The following is an 18,396-nucleotide window of genomic DNA, read 5'->3' on the forward strand; positions in this document are numbered from 1 at the left end:
AATTAATGAATTGAGAAGGAAAAAAAAACCATCATCATCATCATCATCAATCGTATTTATTGAGCGCTTACTATGTGCAGAGCACTGTACTAAGCGCTTGGGAAGTACAAATCGGCAACATATAGAGACAGTCCCTACCCAACAGTGGGCTCACAGTCTAAAAGGGGGAGACAGAGAACAAAACCAAACATACTAACAAAATAAAATAAATAGAATAGATGTGTACAAATAAATTGAATAAATAAATAAATAGAGTTTAAAAAAAAAAAAAACCAAAAAGCTAAGCCTCAGAAAAAACCCACCATAATATTATTGGTAAAAGACTACAACCTTCATCTAACTATAAGTCTAAAATTCACCAAATCTAAAATTAACACAACAAATATTCACTCATTTAAGATCGGTAGACAGCTTTTTCTTTGCTCAATGCATATTAAAATACCAAAACTAAAGAATACACATAGAACTCACCACTTTCAAAATATTTTCTGTCAGTTCCTTTTCCTGCTGCATCTGATTCATACTAAAAAAAAAAAATTAAGGGTTTATTAATATTAAGGGAGGCTAACGCTAAGAACACAACACAAATTGCTGAAACTGAAAAAATGCATTAATTAGTAACAAACTGACAGATAAACAACTTAAATGGTTACTGTACTTGTTTATATAACTCTTCCATACTTTATTCCATTTACGTCAACTTTTAAAAATGAATCCCTTTGTACTGTACTGTATACTTTTGGTCTCTTTCAGAAGTTTCATGTTGTGTAAGCACACAGTACAATGAAATGCTCTATGGATTGTCACAAACTAATACTTTAGAAATTGTTTTGGATGGCTAAACTTATTTTGAGCTCTACATTTCAAGTCTGGGTTTAATACCTATATACTCGCTAAACTTATTTTGAGCTCTACATTTCAAGTCCGGGTTTAATACCTATATACTCGCTAAACTTACTTTGAGCTCTACATTTCAAGTCTGGGTTTAATACCTATATACTCGCTAAACTTATTTTGAACTCTACATTTCAAGTTCGGGTTTAATACCTATATACTTGCTAAACTTATTTTGAGCTCTACATTTCAAGTCCGGGTTTAATACCTATATACTCGCTAAACTTATTTTGAGCTCTACATTTCAAGTCTGGGTTTAATACCTATATACTCGCTAAACTTATTTTGAGCTCTACATTTCAAGTCCGGGTTTAATACCTATATACTCGCTAAAATCGCTAAAATTATTTTGAGCTCTACATTTCAAGTCTGCATTTAATACCTATATACTCGCTCTAATGAAATGTATTCAAGTTCATTTTGTAAAAGTTTGTGGGTTGCCCCGATTGTCCCTTGATGATAATTCTGTCTGTTGTCCTGCTGGAGAACTTGACGATTTTTCTTAACAATTTTGAGCCATTTTTATAACTGCCATACTATAAACTCACTAAGGTGAAACAAAGGACAGTCCCTGCTTAGTGCTCCTCGCTACCACAACCCAGTGAATTTCACTCTTGGTGGTTTTTCCTTCAAACACCAATGAAAACTAAAATCTTTGAGTCAGAAGACAACTTTGATGTTTATGTAATTTTTCTTGGTTTGTTACTGCAAAGTCTCCGAAACGTGCATTCTTAAAAAACCTTAAAAAAAAATATTACAGCTCTCAAACAGATCTTATTTTGCCAGGGTGACAGGGCAACATTTAGAAGTACATTTGCTGACTTACACGCTCAGCTGAGGGGGACCAGGTTTCACTTGTTTAACAGGAAAGCTACTCTGAACGATTGTCCTGATTGCCCTGAAATAAAAACAGAACTGAATTTAAAACTCAGAAGACTGGCTTCTAAAGAGAGGAGTAAACACATTTAAAATTGTTCATTATACATTAAAATGTTCAGTATCCAGGGCCAGCTATCATCCCAACATCTGCTGGGAACAAGTGTCTCATCAGATTTCCTACAGGTATTTTTGCCATCTGCTGCTCTGCATAATTGCCACTTTGGCCTCCTCCTCTTCACGAGTCCTGCTATCCTTATTCAATCGTATTTATTGAGCGCTTACTGTGTGCAGAGCACTGTACTGAGCGCTTGGGAAGTACAAGTCAGCAACATATAGGGACGGTCCCTACCCAATAACGGGCTCACGGTCTATAAGGGGGAGACAGACAACACAACAAGATGAGACTGTGAGCCCACTGTTGGGTAGGGACTGTCTCTATATGTTGCCAATTTGTACTTCCCAAGCGCTTAGTACAGTGCTCTGCACATAGTAAGTGCTTAATAAATACGATCGATTGATTGATTGATTGATTGATCTCGGGACAACACTGCTTTAGCAAGGATTCTGGAGCTTTTTGTTGTTTTTTAATGGTATCTGATAAGCGCTAAGTGCCGGACACTGTACTAAGCGCTGGGACTGACACAAGCTAATCAAGTTGGATACAGTCCATGTCCCAAACGGGGCTCACGGTCTTAATCCCCATTTTACAGCTAAGGTGACTGAGGCCCATAGAAGTGAGATGACTTGCCCAGGGTCACACAACAGACATGCGGAGGATCCAGGATTAGAACCCAGGTCCTTTCGACTCCCACTTTTCCACTAGGCACAGCTGCTACAAAGAGAGGGCCCGACGGGTCCCCTAACACCGAACCGGTACTTTTATGTCGCTTTGCATTTATAGTATCTTCTTTCCGACTGGGTCTGTCCCCAAACCTGGCCCTGTGACCCCCAGGAGGGCCAGGGCCCGTGTCTAAACTCTCATCTGTGTGTGGTGAACAGTGCTTAGTACAGTGCTTGGCACATTCAGTAGGCACTTAATATATGAATGAATACCATGACTACTAGTACCACCATTACTGATTTACTAAAAAAAAAAATCAGGTTAATACAGCAGGCTACAATGTTATTGTTTCCATTTTAAAATGGCACGATTATGTCCCCTCAATTTTAACAATACAACCGTGGAATATGTTAAACGCTTAGTATGTGCCAAAATGTTTGGGACTGAATCTTTTTTGGGTACGAAGCAGCGTGGCTCAGTCGAAAGAGCCCGGGCTTTGGAGTCAGAGGTCATGGATTCAAATCATGACTCCACCACTTTTTCATTCAATCATATTTATTGAGCGCTTACTGTGTGCAGAGCACTGTACTAAACGCTTGGGAAGTACAAGTTGGCAACATATAGAGACGGTCCCTACCCAACAGCGGGCTCACACTTATCACCTGTGTAGCTTTGGATAAGTCACTTCACTTCTCTGGGCCTCAGTTCCCTCATCTGTAAAATGGGGATGAAGACGGTGACCCCGCCCCCGTGGGACAACCTGATCACCTTGTTAACCTCCCCAGCGCTTAGAACAGTGCTTTGCACATAGTAAGCGCTTAATAAATGCTATCATTATTATTATTACTGTAGACACAAAAATAAACAGGTCAGGCACAGACTCTGTCCCACACGGGGCTCAGAGTCCCAGGGGGAGGAAGAATGGGTACTTGATTCCCATTTTGCAGATGAGGACACTGAGGCACTGAACAGTGACATCACTTGCCCAAGGTCACACAGCAGACAAGTGGTGGGGCCAGGATTAGAACCCAGATCTCCTGATTCCCCATGCCTAGTGGAAGAAATCCCAAGGCGAGAACAAGGTCTTACCATCTATTGTAGAGCAGGATCGCCATGGCAGTGTTTGGAGGTAGAGTAGACAGATCCATGTCTACGTGCTTTGTCCCTGGAGGCACTTTACTGATGCACAGCAACTCGTTTAGCAGCATGTTCAATACAGGAACGGACAGACTGAAAGAAAGAGTATTCTACATCTGTAAGACGTTCACGCTTCTACTCATACGCAGAATAACATATTTTGGTGCCTACAACAAATCACAGGGTTAAACATCTATAGAAACAGTGGGGGAAAAACTGACTTTGTTTCCCAAGGTATCGCTAATAAATTTTCCTTTTTCTAAAATATTTAGAGGAAAACAAACTACCTAAGAAACAACTTTTTCTGGAACAAATATTTTTACAAAACTCCACAAACGTACGGCAAACTCTCTGGAATCCAAAATGTTTGGGACTGGGTACCAAATATCTGGGTGGCAAATATTTTGGATAACTGAGAAGGAAGAGAGGGGAGTTCGCTGTCAATTTCTTGCCTACGTCCTGCCTCAGGCCTGGAATGCCCTCCCTCTTCATATCTGTCAGACGCCCCCCCACACCCCCCTGCATTCATTCATTCAGTCATATTTATTGAGCGCTTACTGTGTGCAGAGCACTGTACTAAGCGCTTGGGAAGTACAAGTTGGCAACATACAGAGACGGTCCCTACCCAACAGTGGGCTCACAGTCTAGAAGGGGGGAGACAGAGAACAAAACAAAACATATTAACAAAATAAAATAAATAGAATATGTACAAGTAAAATAAATAAATAGAGTAATAAATACGTAAAAACATATATACAGGTGCTGTGGGGAAGGGAAGGACGTAAGGCGGGGGGATGGAGAGGGGGAGGAGGGGGAGAGGAAAGAGGGGAATCCTTGGGCAATCCTTGGGAATTCTCTTGGGCAATCACTGGAGATTCTTAAGGAGTGGGAAAACATGGGCCGAACATTTTTTTTAGAAAAATGATCTGGGCAGCAGAGAGACGCATGGACTAGAGTGGGGAGAGGCAGGAGGCAGGGAGGTCAGCAAGTAGGCTGATGTAGTAATTACAGTGGGATTGAATAAGTGCTCGGGACGGAAAGGAATGGAATGGATGGTTTTTAGCTATAAACCCACAGGATTTGGTGACAGACTGAATATGTGGGCTAAATGAGCGGGCCGAGTGGAGTACAGTGATCTGGTTACAGGCGTGTGAGATAGGGAGGATGGTGGTACTGTCTACAGTGAAGGGACAGGTAAGACGTCTGGGTCGCATTTCTGACCCAGGTTTCGGGTCCAAATGAGCATCAGAACTGTAAATATCAATTATCCAAAACTGGAGACAATTGAAAATTCAAACACTGACACAGTCACTAATCTCTAGTCACTTTACCATCTCTACCCTCAACCACCCTGAAATCCCTCTCTCCAACTGCAACCTCAACTGCCTCTCTGCCACATATCTGTCCTTCATTCATCCTCCCTCCCATCCCACAGCACAGACGAATATAGCAGCGTGGCTCGGAGAAGCAGCGTGGCTCAGTGGAAAGAGCCCGGGCTTTGGAGTCAGAGGTCATGGGTTCGAATCCCGGCTCCGCCACTTGTCAGCTGTGTGACTTTGGGCAAGTCACTTCATTCATTCAATCGTATTTATTGAGCGCTTACTGGGTACAGAGCACTGTACTAAGCGCTTGGGAAGTGCAAGTTGGCAACATATAGAGACGGTCCCTACCCAACAACGGGCTCACAGTCTAGAAGGGGGAGACAGACAACAAAACAAAACATATTGACAAAATAAAATTAATAGAATAGTAAACACGTACAAGTAAAATGGAGTAATAAATCTGTATAAACATATATACAGGTGCTGTGGGAAGGGGATGGAGGTAGGGTGGGGGGGATGAGGGAGAGAGGAAGGAGGGGGCTCAGTCTGGGAAGGCCTCCTGGAGAAGGTGAGCTCTCAGCAGGGCTTTGAAGGGAGGAAGAGAGCTAGCTTGGAGGATGTGCGGAGGGAGGGCATTCCAGGCCAGAGGGAGGACGTGGGACGGGGGTCGACGGTGGGACAGGCGAGAATGAGGCACGGTGAGGAGGTTAGCGGTGGCAGAGGATCGGAGGGTGCGGGCTGGGCTGGAGAAGGACAGAAGGGAGGTGAGGTAGGAGGGGGCGAGGGGATGGACAGCCTGGAAGCCAAGACTGAGTTTTTGCCTGATGCGTAGGTTGTCTGGTAGCCAAACTGGAGATTTTTGAGGAGGGGACTAACATGCCCAGAGCGTTTCTGCACAAAGACGATCCGGGCAGCGGCGTGAAGTATGGATTGAAGTGGGGAGAGACAGGTGGATGGGAGATCAAGGAGGAGGCTGATGCAGTAATCCAGTTGGGATAGGATGAGAGATTGAACCAGCAGGGTAGCGGTTTAGATGGAGAGGAAAGGGTGGATCTTGGCGATGTTGCGGAGGTGAGACTTTTAGACTGTGAGCCCACCGTTGGGTAGGGACCGTCTCTATATGTTGCCAATTTGTACTTCCCAAGTGTTTAGTACAGTGCTCTGCACATAGTAAGCGCTCAATAAATACGATTGATGATGAGACCGGCAGGTTTTGGTGACGGCTTGGATGTGAGGGGTGAACGAGAGAGCAGAGTCGAGGATGACACCAAGGTTGCGGGCTTGTGAGACGGGAAGGATGGTAGTGCCGTCAACAGTGATGGGAAAGTCAGGGAGAGGGCAGGCTTTGGGAGGGAAGATAAGGAGTTCAGTCTCGGACATATACTTCACTTCACACTTCACTTCCCTGTGCCTCAGTTCCCTCATCTGTAAAATGGGGATTAAAACTGTGAGCCCCCCGTGGGACAACCTGATCACCTTGGAACCTCCCCAGCCCTTAGAACACTGCTTTGCACATAGTAAGCACTTAAATACCATTATTATTATTATTATTACTTATCTATGTATTTATTTATATTAATGTCTGTCTCCCCCTCTAGACTGTGAACTCTCGTTGTGGGCAGGAACGTATCTGTTGTTATATTGTACTCTCGCAGGCACTTAGTAAAGTGCTTTACACACAGTAAGCGCTCAATAAATACGACAATGAATGTCTTATTCCCCAAGAGACCTCTGATCTAATCGACCCCCTCCAATTTTCTCAAGTCATCATGCTGCAGTTAGTCTCCACACCCAAACTACCACACAGATTGACACCCCCAATACCACCCTCTTTACTGAACTCAACACATTTGCTCCCCCCATCCCTTCGATCTCGTATCATTAAGCCAAAGCCCTGGATCACCTTTACAGTCCGCTTCCTTCACTCCTGGGTACGAACCGCAGAGCGCTGCTGATGGAAACTCAGAAATCGGGCCAACCTTGTCCACCTCAAATTCATCCTTGCCTAGTTCAATTTTTTTTTTATGGCATTCGTTAAGCACTTTACCATTCACTAAGTGCTGAAGTAGATACAAGCCGAACATGTTGGACGCAGTCCCTGTCCCACACGGGGCTCACAGTCGTAATCCCCATTTTACAGATGAGGGAACTGAGGCTCAGAGAAGTGAAGTGACTTGTCCAGGGTCACGTAGCAGGTAAATGGCGCTTAGCACAGTGCTCTGCACACAGTAAGCGCTCAATAAATACGACTGATGATGAAATGGCGGAGACGGGATTAGAAGCTAGGTCCTTCCGATTCTCAGTCCCGTGTTCTAGGGCCTCCCTTCAAGGCCCTACTGAGAGCTCACCTCCTCCAGGAGGCCTTCCCAGACTGAGCCCCTTCCTTCCTCTCCCCCTCGTCCCCCTCTCCACCCCCCTCATCTTACCTCCTTCCCTTCCCCACAGCACCTGTATATATGTTTGTACATATTTATTACTCTATTTTACTTGTACATATCTATTCTATTTATTTAATTTTGTTAGTAAGTTTGGTTTTGTTCTCTGTCTCCCCCTTTTAGACTGTGAGCCCACTGTTGGGAAGGGACTGCATATGTTGCCAACTTGTACTTCCCAAGCGCTTAGTCCAGTGCTCTGCACACAGTAAGCGCTCCATAAATACAATTGATTGATTGATTGATTCTATCCACCAGACCAGGCTGCTTCTCTATCTCTGCCCTCTCCTCTGCCAGGCAACATTATTTTCTCCATCCTTATCGACTCCCACCCCAAAAGCCCTCCACGGTTGTTTCAGACGTCTAGCTCTCTCAAACTTCCTGTACCCCCACTTCTTGACTCTGACTGGCTACATACTTTACCGATAAAACTGATACCACCAGGAGTGATCTCCCTGAAACATCTCCAATCTCTCCCTCCTCCCATGCCTTCTTCAACTCTCCCACCATTCCCAGCAGGGTCTCAAGAGATCTCCCACCTCCCCTCAAAATCCACCCTCTCCAGTGAGCCTCCAACCCCATTCCTTCACACTTTATCAAAACGCTTACTCGCCCCCTCTCTTCTCCCCCGCCCACTCTTCAACTGTTCACTTTCCAAAGACGACTTTCCCACTGCTGTGCAAGCATGCTCACACATCTGCTCACACACTTCTAGACTACACTGTTGTGTAGGGACCGTCTCTATCTGTTGCCAACTTGTCCTTCCCAAGCGCTTAGTACAGTGCTCTGCACACAGTAAGCGCTCACTAAATACCATTGAATGAATGAATGAACAAAAGCCTTCTCTAACATCTCTTTTCTCCACCCTGTTCACTTTCCTTTCGGCATCCTCTGAGGCCTTGGGTCTGTACCCATAAAGCACTTTGATAGTCACCCCAACCCCAGCCCCACAGTAATAATCATAATAACATTTACTAAGCGCTTACTATGTGCAAAGCACTGTTCTAAGCGCTGAGGAGGTTACAAGGTGATCAGGTTGTCCCACGGGGGGCTCACAGTCTTAATCCCCGTTTTGTTTTGTTGTCTGTCTCCCCCTTTCAGACTGTGAGCCCACTGTTGGGTAGGGACTGTCTCTATATGTTGCCAACTTGGACTTCCCAAGCGCTTAGTACAGTGCTCTGCACACAGTAAGCGCTCAGTAAATACGATTGATTGATTTTCCAGATGAGGGAACTGAGGCACAGAGAAGTTAAGTGACTTGCCCAAAGTCACACAGCTGACAATTGGCGGAGCCGGGATTTGAACCCATGACCTCTGACTCCAAAGCCCGGGCTCTTTCCACTGAGCCATGCTGCTTCTCTTGTACCTAAGTACCTTCTGTCTTCCCCTGACTGTTATTTTGATGTCTGTCTCCCTCAGATTGCAAGCTCCTGGAGGGCAGGGAGTGGTTTTACTGACTCTACTGTATTGTACTCTCCCAAGTGCTTAGCATAGTGCTCTGCACCTAGTAAGCACTCAAATGCCAACTGCTGTCACCTTACAAAGTTTCAAAACTGCCAATAACTTTCCTCTCAAATTACCTTTATTAATCATAGGCAGCAGCCACGCTTACAATTTAAAACGATGTCCAGCCACGATAGCATTTAAAATGAAAAACGAACATCGGCTCCCGGTTTCCAACAATCACTTTTCATTCACTAGATCGTAAGCTCCTGGAGAGCTACCACATCTGCCAACTCTACCGCACTGTACTCTCCCAAGCACTTAGTACAGTGCTCTGCATACAGTAAGTGCTCAATAAATACTACACGAGTCCGTTTTCTTCATCGCCTGCATTCAAATATGTCTTACGTTTAAAACACTTTCCTTTCACGTTTCATCCTGAATATCCAGTGGGTTGCCAACTTGCACTTCCCAAGTGCTCAGTACAGTGCTCTGCACACGGTAAGCGCTCAATAAATACGATTGAATGATTACTTTGGCACCACAAGACAGGGGGACAACGGAGCCCCGAAAGGCAGTGATTTAAATGAAATTCGGGTTGTGAATTTGTATCCAATACCTCTTTTCTAGCACGTCCAAGTCCCACTTCAAATGCGCCGCAACTTTCAGCGCGAGGAGTTTTAAAATACGATTTCTCTTGTTATCGACTGGAGGCTGGACCTGATTTTGTTCATTGACCGACGGTTTGGATGCCTGTTCCAAAAACTGAACGATCAGCTGAACCGGTGCGGGATCTAGGATGAAAAAAAAAAACAAAAAACAAACAAAAAAACCAACCATAAATTTAGAAATAGAAAACTTCACGTCTCTTTAAACGAGGACTTCCGATGCAAGCTGAGGGTTTGGGGTTGGAGAGGGAGGTGGCCAGTGAGGGTGTGATAGCCTCATGTGGGGCTCACAGTCTTAACCCCCATTTTACAGATGAGGGAACTGAGGCACAGAGAATAATGATAATAATAATAATAATAATAATAATAATAATAATAATAATAATAGTGGTATTTTTTAAGCACTCACTATGTACCAAACACTGTTCTAAGTGCTGGGGGAGATGCAAAGTGATCAGGTTGTCCCACGTGGGGCTCACAGTCTTAATCCCCACTTTACAGGTGAGGGAACTGAGGCCCAGAGAAGTGAAGTGACTTGCCCAGGGTCACACAGCAAACAAGCGGCGGAGCCTCACTTCTCTGGGCCTCAATTCCCTCATCTGTAAAATGGGGGTTAAGGCTGTGATCCCCCCATGGGACAACTTGATCACCTTCTATCTCCCCCAGCGCTTGCTTAGTACAGTGCTCTGCACACAGTAAGTGTTCAGTAAATACCACTGATTGACTGATTCTGTGTCATTCAGGGAATGCACCTTCCCAGTGCTTAGCACAATGCTGTGAACAGAGTATGCACTCAATAAATGCAACTATTTGGGGCTGTGGAGGGACTACAGATTCTGATGGAAGGATCTGTAGTTTTCCCCCTTTCCCACCAATCAATCAATCAATCATATTTATTGAGCGCGTACTGTGTGCAGAGCACTGGACTAAGCGCTTGGGAAGTCCAAGTTGGCAACATATAGGGACAGTCCCTACCCAACTGTGGGCTCACAGTCTAGAAGGGGGAGACAGAGAACAAAACCAAACATATTAACAAAATAAAATCAACAGAATAGATATTATCATAATCATCAATCGTATTTATTGAGCGCTTACCGTGTGCAGAGCACTGTACTAAGCGCTTGGGAAGTACAAGTTGGCAACATATAGAGACAGTCCCTACCCAACAGTGGGCTCACAGTCTAGAAGGGGGAGACAGAGAACAAAACCAAACATTAACAAAATAAAATAAATAGAATAGATATGTACAAGTAAAATAAATAGAGTAATATGTACAAACATATATACATATATACAGTGCCCCAGCGACTAGCAAGCAAGTGGATGAATTCATCGATTCACTCAATTGCATTTATCAAGTGCTTACTGTGTAAAAAGCGCTTGGGAGAGTGCAATACAAGAACGAACAGACATATTCCCTACCCACAATGAGGGGAGAAGCAGGCAGGATCTCCATCCTACAGTGCACCTTTCTCCCGGGATAAGCTCGGGGGGAGCCTTCTTGGAAATGGCCTGGAATTGACCAAAACGAGGCCAGCGGGGAAAGCCCACCCTCTCTCCCTCCCTCCTTCCTTTTGGGGTATCATCATCAATCGTATTTATTGAGCGCTTACTGTGTGCAGAGCACTGTACTAAGTGCTCTCCAAAGGGCTCCAGGCCCTGGGGGCAGGAGAAACAGAGATGGGATGCACGGAGGAGGGAAGGAGGAGGACAGGGAAGAGGGAAAGAAGAGGAGCAGGGAGGAGGGAAGGGGGGGTGCAAGGAAGAGGAAAGAGGAGGAGGGAGGAGGAGGAGGAAGGGGTGCACTGATGCCTATTTCCTTGTTTTGATGTCCGTCTCCCCCCTTCATTCACTCATTTATTCATTCAATCGTACTGACTGCGTGCTTATTGTGCAGAGCACTGTACTAAGCGCTTGGAAAATACAATTTGGCCACAGATAAAGGAGGCCTTCCCAGACTGAGCCCCCTCCTTCCTCTCCCCCTCCTCCCCCTCCCCATCCCCCCCGCCTTACCTCCTTCCCCTCCCCACAGCACCTGCATATATGTATATATGTTTGTACCTATTTATTACTCTATTTTATTTGTACATATGTATTCTATTTATTTTAATTTGTTAATATGTTTTGTTTTGTTCTCTGTCTCCCCCTTCTAGACTGTGAGCCCACTGTTGGGTAGGGACCGTCTCTAGATGTTGCCAGCTTGTCCTTCCCAAGCGCTTAGTCCAGTGCTCTGCACACCGTAAGCGCTCAATAAATACGATTGATTGATTGATTGTCTCCCCCTTCTAGACTGTGAGCCCACTGTTGGGTAGGGACCGTCTCTAGATGTTGCCAACTTGTCCTTCCCAAGCGCTTAGTCCAGTGCTCTGCACACCGTAAGCGCTCAATAAATACGATTGAATGAATGAATACCCAACGAGAGCCTCACAGTCTAGAAGGGGGAGACAATGAAACGGGTAGACAGGCGTCAATACCAACAAAACAGATCAAGAGCATTTAATTGCTGTACACACAGCCCTCCAGACTGTGAGCCCGCGGTGGGTAAGGATGGTCGCTCTCTATTGAGCGCCCGCTGTGGGCACAGCACTGGACTAAGGCTTGGGAGAGGGCGGTTTGTTAAGCGCTCTCATCGGTAGAGTGGGGATTAAGAGCGTGAGGCCCATGTGGGACAAGAACTGTGTATAACTTGTATCTACCCCAGTACTTAGAACGGTGCTTGGCACATAGTAAATGCTCAACAAGTTATATCTACTCTATTTATTTATTTATTTTACTCTATTTATTTTACTCTATTTTTTATTTATTTTACTCTATTTTTTATTTATTTTACTCTATTTTTTATTTATTTTACTCTATTTTACTCTATTTTTTATTTATTTTACTCTATTTTTTATTTATTTTACCCTATTTTTTATTTACTTTATTTATTTTACTCTATTTATTTTACTCTATTTATTTTACCCTATTTATTTATTTTACTCTATTTATTTTACTCTATTTTTTATTTATTTTACTCTATTTTTTATTTATTTTACTCTATTTTTTATTTATTTTACTCTATTTATTTTACTCTATTTATTTTACTCTATTTTACTCTATTTATTTTACTCTATTTTTTATTTATTTCACTCTATTTTTTATTTATTTTTATTTATTTTACTCTATTTATTTTACTCTATTCATTTTATTTGTACATATTTATTCTATTTATTTTATTTTGTCAATATGCTTTGTCTTGTTGTCTGTCTCCCCCTTCTAGACTGTGAGCCCGCCGTTGGGTAGGGATCGTCTCTATATGTTGCCAACTTGGACTTCCCAAGCGCTTAGTCCAGTGCTCTGCACACAGTAAGCGCTCAATAAATACGACTGATTGATTGACCGTCTCTATTATGTTGCCAACTTGTTCTTCCCAAGGGCTTAGTCCAGTGCTCTGCACACAGTAAGCGCTCAATAAATACGACTGAATGAATGAATGAATGAATGAATGGCTGCATGGTACTTTCCCAAGCGCATAGTCCAGTGCTGTGCACACAGTGGGTGCTCCTGGCTCAGTGGAAAGAGCCGGGGCTTGGGAGTCAGAGGTCATGGGTTCGAATCCCGGCTGCATCACTTGTCAGCTGGGTGACCTGGGGCAAGTCACTTCACTTCTCTGGACCTCAGTGACCTCATTGTCAAATGGGAATGAAGACTGAGCTCCACATGGGACAACCTGATGACTTTGTATCCACCCGAGCGCTGAGAACAGTGCTTGGCACATAGTAAGCGCTTAATAACTACCAACATTATTATTATTATCATTACTACAGACGACGGAATGAACGAAAGGCAGGCCGGGAGGATGCTCTGCACATAGTAAGCGCTCAATAAATACAGTGTGTCTTAGTGGCAAGAGCCTGGGCTTGGGTGTCAGAAGCCGTGGGTTCTAATCCCATCTCCGCCGCTTGTTTGCTGTGTGACCCTGGGCAAGTCACTTCACTTCTCTTGGCCTCAGTTCCCTCACCTGTAAAGTGGGGACTAAGACTGTGAGCCCCACGTGGGACAACCTGGTCACTTTGTATCTCCCCCAGTGCTTAGAACAGTGCTTGGCACATAGTAAGCGCTTAAAAGCTACCACTATTATTATTATTATTCTCTGTGCCTCAGTTCCCTCATCTGTAAAATGGGGATTAAGACTGTGAGCCCCAGGTGGGACACCCTGACAACCTTATATTCATTCATTCAATCGTATTTACTGAACGCTGACTGTGGGACAACCTGATCACTTTGGATCTCCCCCAGCGCTTAGAACAGTGTTTGGCACATAGTAAGCGCTTTAAAAATACCACCATTATTATTACTATTATTCTCTGTGCCTCAGTTCCCTCATCTGTAAAATGGGGATTAAGACTGTGAGCCCCAGGTGGGACACCCTGACAACCTTATATTCATTCATTCAATCGTATTTATTGAACACTGACTGTGGGACAACCTGATCACTTTGGATCTCCCCCAGCGCTTAGAACAGTGTTTGGCACATAGTAAGCGCTTTAAAAATACCACCATTATTATTACTATTATTCTCTGTGCCTCAGTTCCCTCATCTGCAAAATGGGGATTAAGACTGTGAGCCCCACGTGGGACAACCTGATAACCTTATATTCATTCATTCAATCGTATTTATTGAGCGCTGACTGTGTGCAGAGCACTGGACTAAGCGCTTGGGAGAGGGCAAATCGGCAGCAGATAGAGACGGTCCCAACCCAACAACGGGCTCACAGTCTAGAGGGGGGTGACAGACAACAAAACAAAACATGGAGACAGGTGTCAAAACCCGTCAGAATAAATAAGAATTATAGCTATAAATAGTTTATATCTCCCCCAGTGCTCAGAACAGTGCTTGGCACATAGTAAGCGCTTTAGAGAAGCAGCGCGGCTCAGTGGAGAGAGCCTGGGCTGGGGAGCCAGAGGTCGTGGGTTCGAATCTTGGCTCCGCCACTTGACAGCTGTGTGACTTTGGGCAAATCGCCTCACTTCTCTGGTTTATAAATTATTAAACACTATCGGATTAGAGAAACGGAAGGGGTGATTGAAGTGGTTACACAAAAGGAGTTTTTTCTCCCTTGAAAATGAACTCGCTCTTCCTCAAAAAAATCACTAGTGACATTAACATCCGTGCTCTGCACACAGTAAGCGCTCAATAAATACGACTGATTAACATTCATTGATTTGCCATTAAAGATAAAATGGACATACAGGGTTAACTGGCGATCAAACAATTGTTCTTTAACTCAGTTCCCTCATCTGTAAAATGGGGATTAAGGCTGTGATTCCCCATGGGACAACCTGATGACCTTGTATCACCCCCAGCGCTTAGAATAGTGCTTGGCACATAGGAAGCACTTAACAAATACCAACATAATCATTATTACTATCAGAATAAATAGAATGATAGCTATAAATAGCTTGTAATCTCCCCCAGCGCTTAGACAGTGCTTGGCCCGCAGTAAGTGCTTAATACCAACATTATTATTATTACCACCAGAATAAACAGAATTATAGCTATAAATAGCTTGTATCTCCCCCAGCGCTTAGAACAGTGCTTGGCACATAGGAAGCACTTAACAAATACCAACATAATCATTATTACTATCAGAATAAATAGAACGATAGCTATAAATAGCTTGCAATCTACCCCAGCGCTTAGACAGTGCTTGGCACGCAGTAAGTGCTTAATACCAACATTATTACCACCAGAATAAATAGAATTATAGCTATGATTAGCTTGTAATCTCCCCCAGCGCTTAGACAGTGCTTGGCATGCAGTAAGTGCTTAATACCAACATTATTATTATTACCACCAGAATAAATAGAATTATAGCTATAAATAGCTTGTAATCTACCCCAGCGCTTAGACAGTGCTTGGCACGCAGTAAGTGCTTAATACCAACATTATTACCACGAGAATAAATAGAATTATAGCTATAAATAGCTTGTAATCTCCCCCAGCGCTTAGACAGTGCTTGGCACGCAGTAAGTGCTTAATACCAACATTATTATTATTACCACCAGAATAAATAGAATTATAGCTATAAATAGCTTGTAATCTCCCCCAGTGCTTAGCACGCAGTAAGTGCTTAATACCAACATTATTACCACCAGAATAAATAGAATTATAGCTATAAATAGCTTGTAATCTCCCCCAGCGCTTAGACAGTGCATGGCACACAGTAAGTGCTTAATACCGACATTATTATTATTACCACCAGAATAAACAGAATTATAGCTATAAATAGCTTGCAATCTCCCCCAGTGCTTAGACAGTGCTTGGCACGCAGTGAGTGCTTAATACCAACATTATTACCACCAGAATAAATAGAATTATAGTCATACATAGCTTGTAATCTCCCCCAGCGCTTAGACAGTGCTTGGCACGCAGTAAATACTTAATACCAACATTATTATTATTACCACCAGAATAAATAGAATTATAGCTATAAATAGTTTGTAATCTCCTCCAGTGCTTAGACAGTGCTTGGCACGCAGTAAGTACTTAATACCAACATTATTATTATTACCATCAGAATAAACAGAATTATAGCTATAAATAGCTTGTAATCTCCCCCAGCGCTTAGACAGTGCTTGGCACGCAGTAAGTGCTTAATACCAACATTATTACCACCAGAATAAATAGAATTATAGCTATAAATAGCTAGTAATCTCCCCCAATGCTTAGACAGTGCTTGGTACACAGTAAGTGCTTAATATCAACATTATTATTATTACTATCAGAATAAACAGAACGATAGCTATAAATAGCTTGTACTCTCCCCCAGCGCTTAGACAGTGCTTGGCACGCAGTAAGTGCTTAATACCAACATTATTATTATTACCAACGGAATAAATAGAATTATAGCTATACATAGCTTGTATCTCCCCCAGCGCTTAGAACAGTGCTTGGCACATTGCACGTGCTTAACAAATACCAGCATCACTATTATTATTTCCATCAGAATAAAGAGAATTATAGCTATAAATAGCTTGTATCTTCCCCAGTGCTTAGAACAGTGTTCGGCACACAGTAAGAGCTTAATACCAACATTATTATTATTACTGCCACCAGAATAAATAGAATTATAGCTATATATAGCTTGTAAATATGTACAAGTAAAATAGAGTAATAAATCTGTACAAACATATATACAGGTGCTATGGGGATGGGAGGGATGGGGAGGAGGAGAGGAAGGAGCATCTGTGTGTATATATATATATATGTGTGTTTATACATATTTATTACTCTATTTATTTTACTCATACATATTTATTCTATTTATTTTATTTTGTTAATACGTTTTGTTGACTGTCTCCCCGTTCTAGGCTGTAAGCCCGTTGGGTAGGGACCGTCTCTAGATGTTGCCAACTTGTCCTTCCCAAGCGCTTAGTCCAGGGCTCTGCACACAGTAAGCGCTAAATAAATTCATTCATTCAATCAATCAATCGTATTTATTGAGCGCTTACTATGCGCAGAGCACTTTATTCATTCATTCAATCATATTTATTGAGCGCTTACTGTGTGCAGAGCACTTCATTCAATCGTATTCATTCATTCTTTCAATCGTATTTATTGAGTGCTTACTGTGTGCAGAGCACTTCATTCATTCAATCGTATTCATTCATTCTTTCAATCGTATTTATTGGGCGCTTACTGTGTGCAGAGCACTTTTCATTCATTCATTTGTATTCATTCATTCAATCGTATTTATTGAGCGCTTACTGTGTGCAGAGCACTTTATTCATTCATTCAATCATATTTATTGAGCGCTTACTGTGTGCAGAGCACTTCATTCAATCGTATTCATTCATTCTTTCAATCGTATTTATTGAGTGCTTACTGTGTGCTGAGCACTTCATTCATTCATTCGTATTCATTCATTCAATCGCATTTATTGAGCGCTCACTGTGCGCAGAGCACTTCATTCATTCAATCATATTCAATTCATTCAATCGTATTTATTGAGCGCTTACTGTGTGCAGAGCACTATACTAAGCGCTTGGGAAGTACAAGTCGGCAACATCTAGAGATGGTCCCCACCCAACAGCGGGCTCACCGTCTAGAAGGGGGAGACAGACAATAAAACAACACATATTAATAAAATAAACAGAATAGTAAATATGTATAAGTAAAATAGAGTAATAAATATGTACAAACTACATATATACACATATACAGGTGTGCTGCTGACTTGTCCTTCCCAAGTGCTTAGTCCAGGGCTCCGCACACAGTAAGCGCGCAATAAATTCACTCATTCATTCAATCGTATTCATTCATTCAATCATTCGCATTCATTCATTCAATCATATTTATTGAGCGCTTACTGTGTGTAGAGCATGATACTAAGCGCTTGGGTAGTGTAAACTGGCAACATCTAGAGATGGTCCCTACCCAGCAATGGGCTCACAGTCTAGAAGGGGCAGACAGACCACAAAACAACACATATTACCAAAACAAAATAAATAGAATAGTAAATATGTACAGGTTAAATAGAGTAATAAATAAGTACAAACTAAATACATACATACATATATAGAGGTGTGTTGCTGACTTGTCCTTCCCAAGCGCTTAGTTCAGGGCTCTGCACACAGGAAGCGCTCAAAAAATTCATTCATTCATTCAATCAATCATATTCATTCATTCATTCAATCATATTTATTGAGCACTTACTGTGTGCAGAGCACTGTACTAAGCGCTTGGGAAGTCCAAGTTGGCAACATCTAGAGCCAGTCCCTACCCAACAGCGGGCTCACAGTCTAGAAGGGGGAGACAGACGACAAAACAACACATATTAACAAAAGAAAATAGAATA

General features: G+C 42.8%; 1 protein-coding gene across 2 annotated transcripts in view; it reads right to left on the reverse strand.

Annotated features, from left to right (window-relative positions):
* The window catches only part of INTS8 (integrator complex subunit 8), a 72,135-nt gene that overhangs the window by 50,673 nt on the left and 3,066 nt on the right, over window positions 1–18,396 (reverse strand). For both annotated transcript variants that reach the window (XM_038744946.1, XM_038744945.1), the window contains exons 2-5: window positions 9,508–9,682; window positions 3,644–3,784; window positions 1,721–1,792; window positions 472–523 (exon numbers count right to left, since the gene is read on the reverse strand). In XM_038744946.1, coding sequence (XP_038600874.1) covers window positions 472–523; window positions 1,721–1,792; window positions 3,644–3,784; window positions 9,508–9,682 — 440 coding nt within the window. The remainder of the gene's footprint in view (window positions 1–471; window positions 524–1,720; window positions 1,793–3,643; window positions 3,785–9,507; window positions 9,683–18,396) is intronic.

This window comes from Tachyglossus aculeatus, chromosome 4, assembly GCF_015852505.1.
Source record: "Tachyglossus aculeatus isolate mTacAcu1 chromosome 4, mTacAcu1.pri, whole genome shotgun sequence".
Taxonomy (NCBI): Eukaryota; Metazoa; Chordata; class Mammalia; order Monotremata; family Tachyglossidae; genus Tachyglossus; species Tachyglossus aculeatus.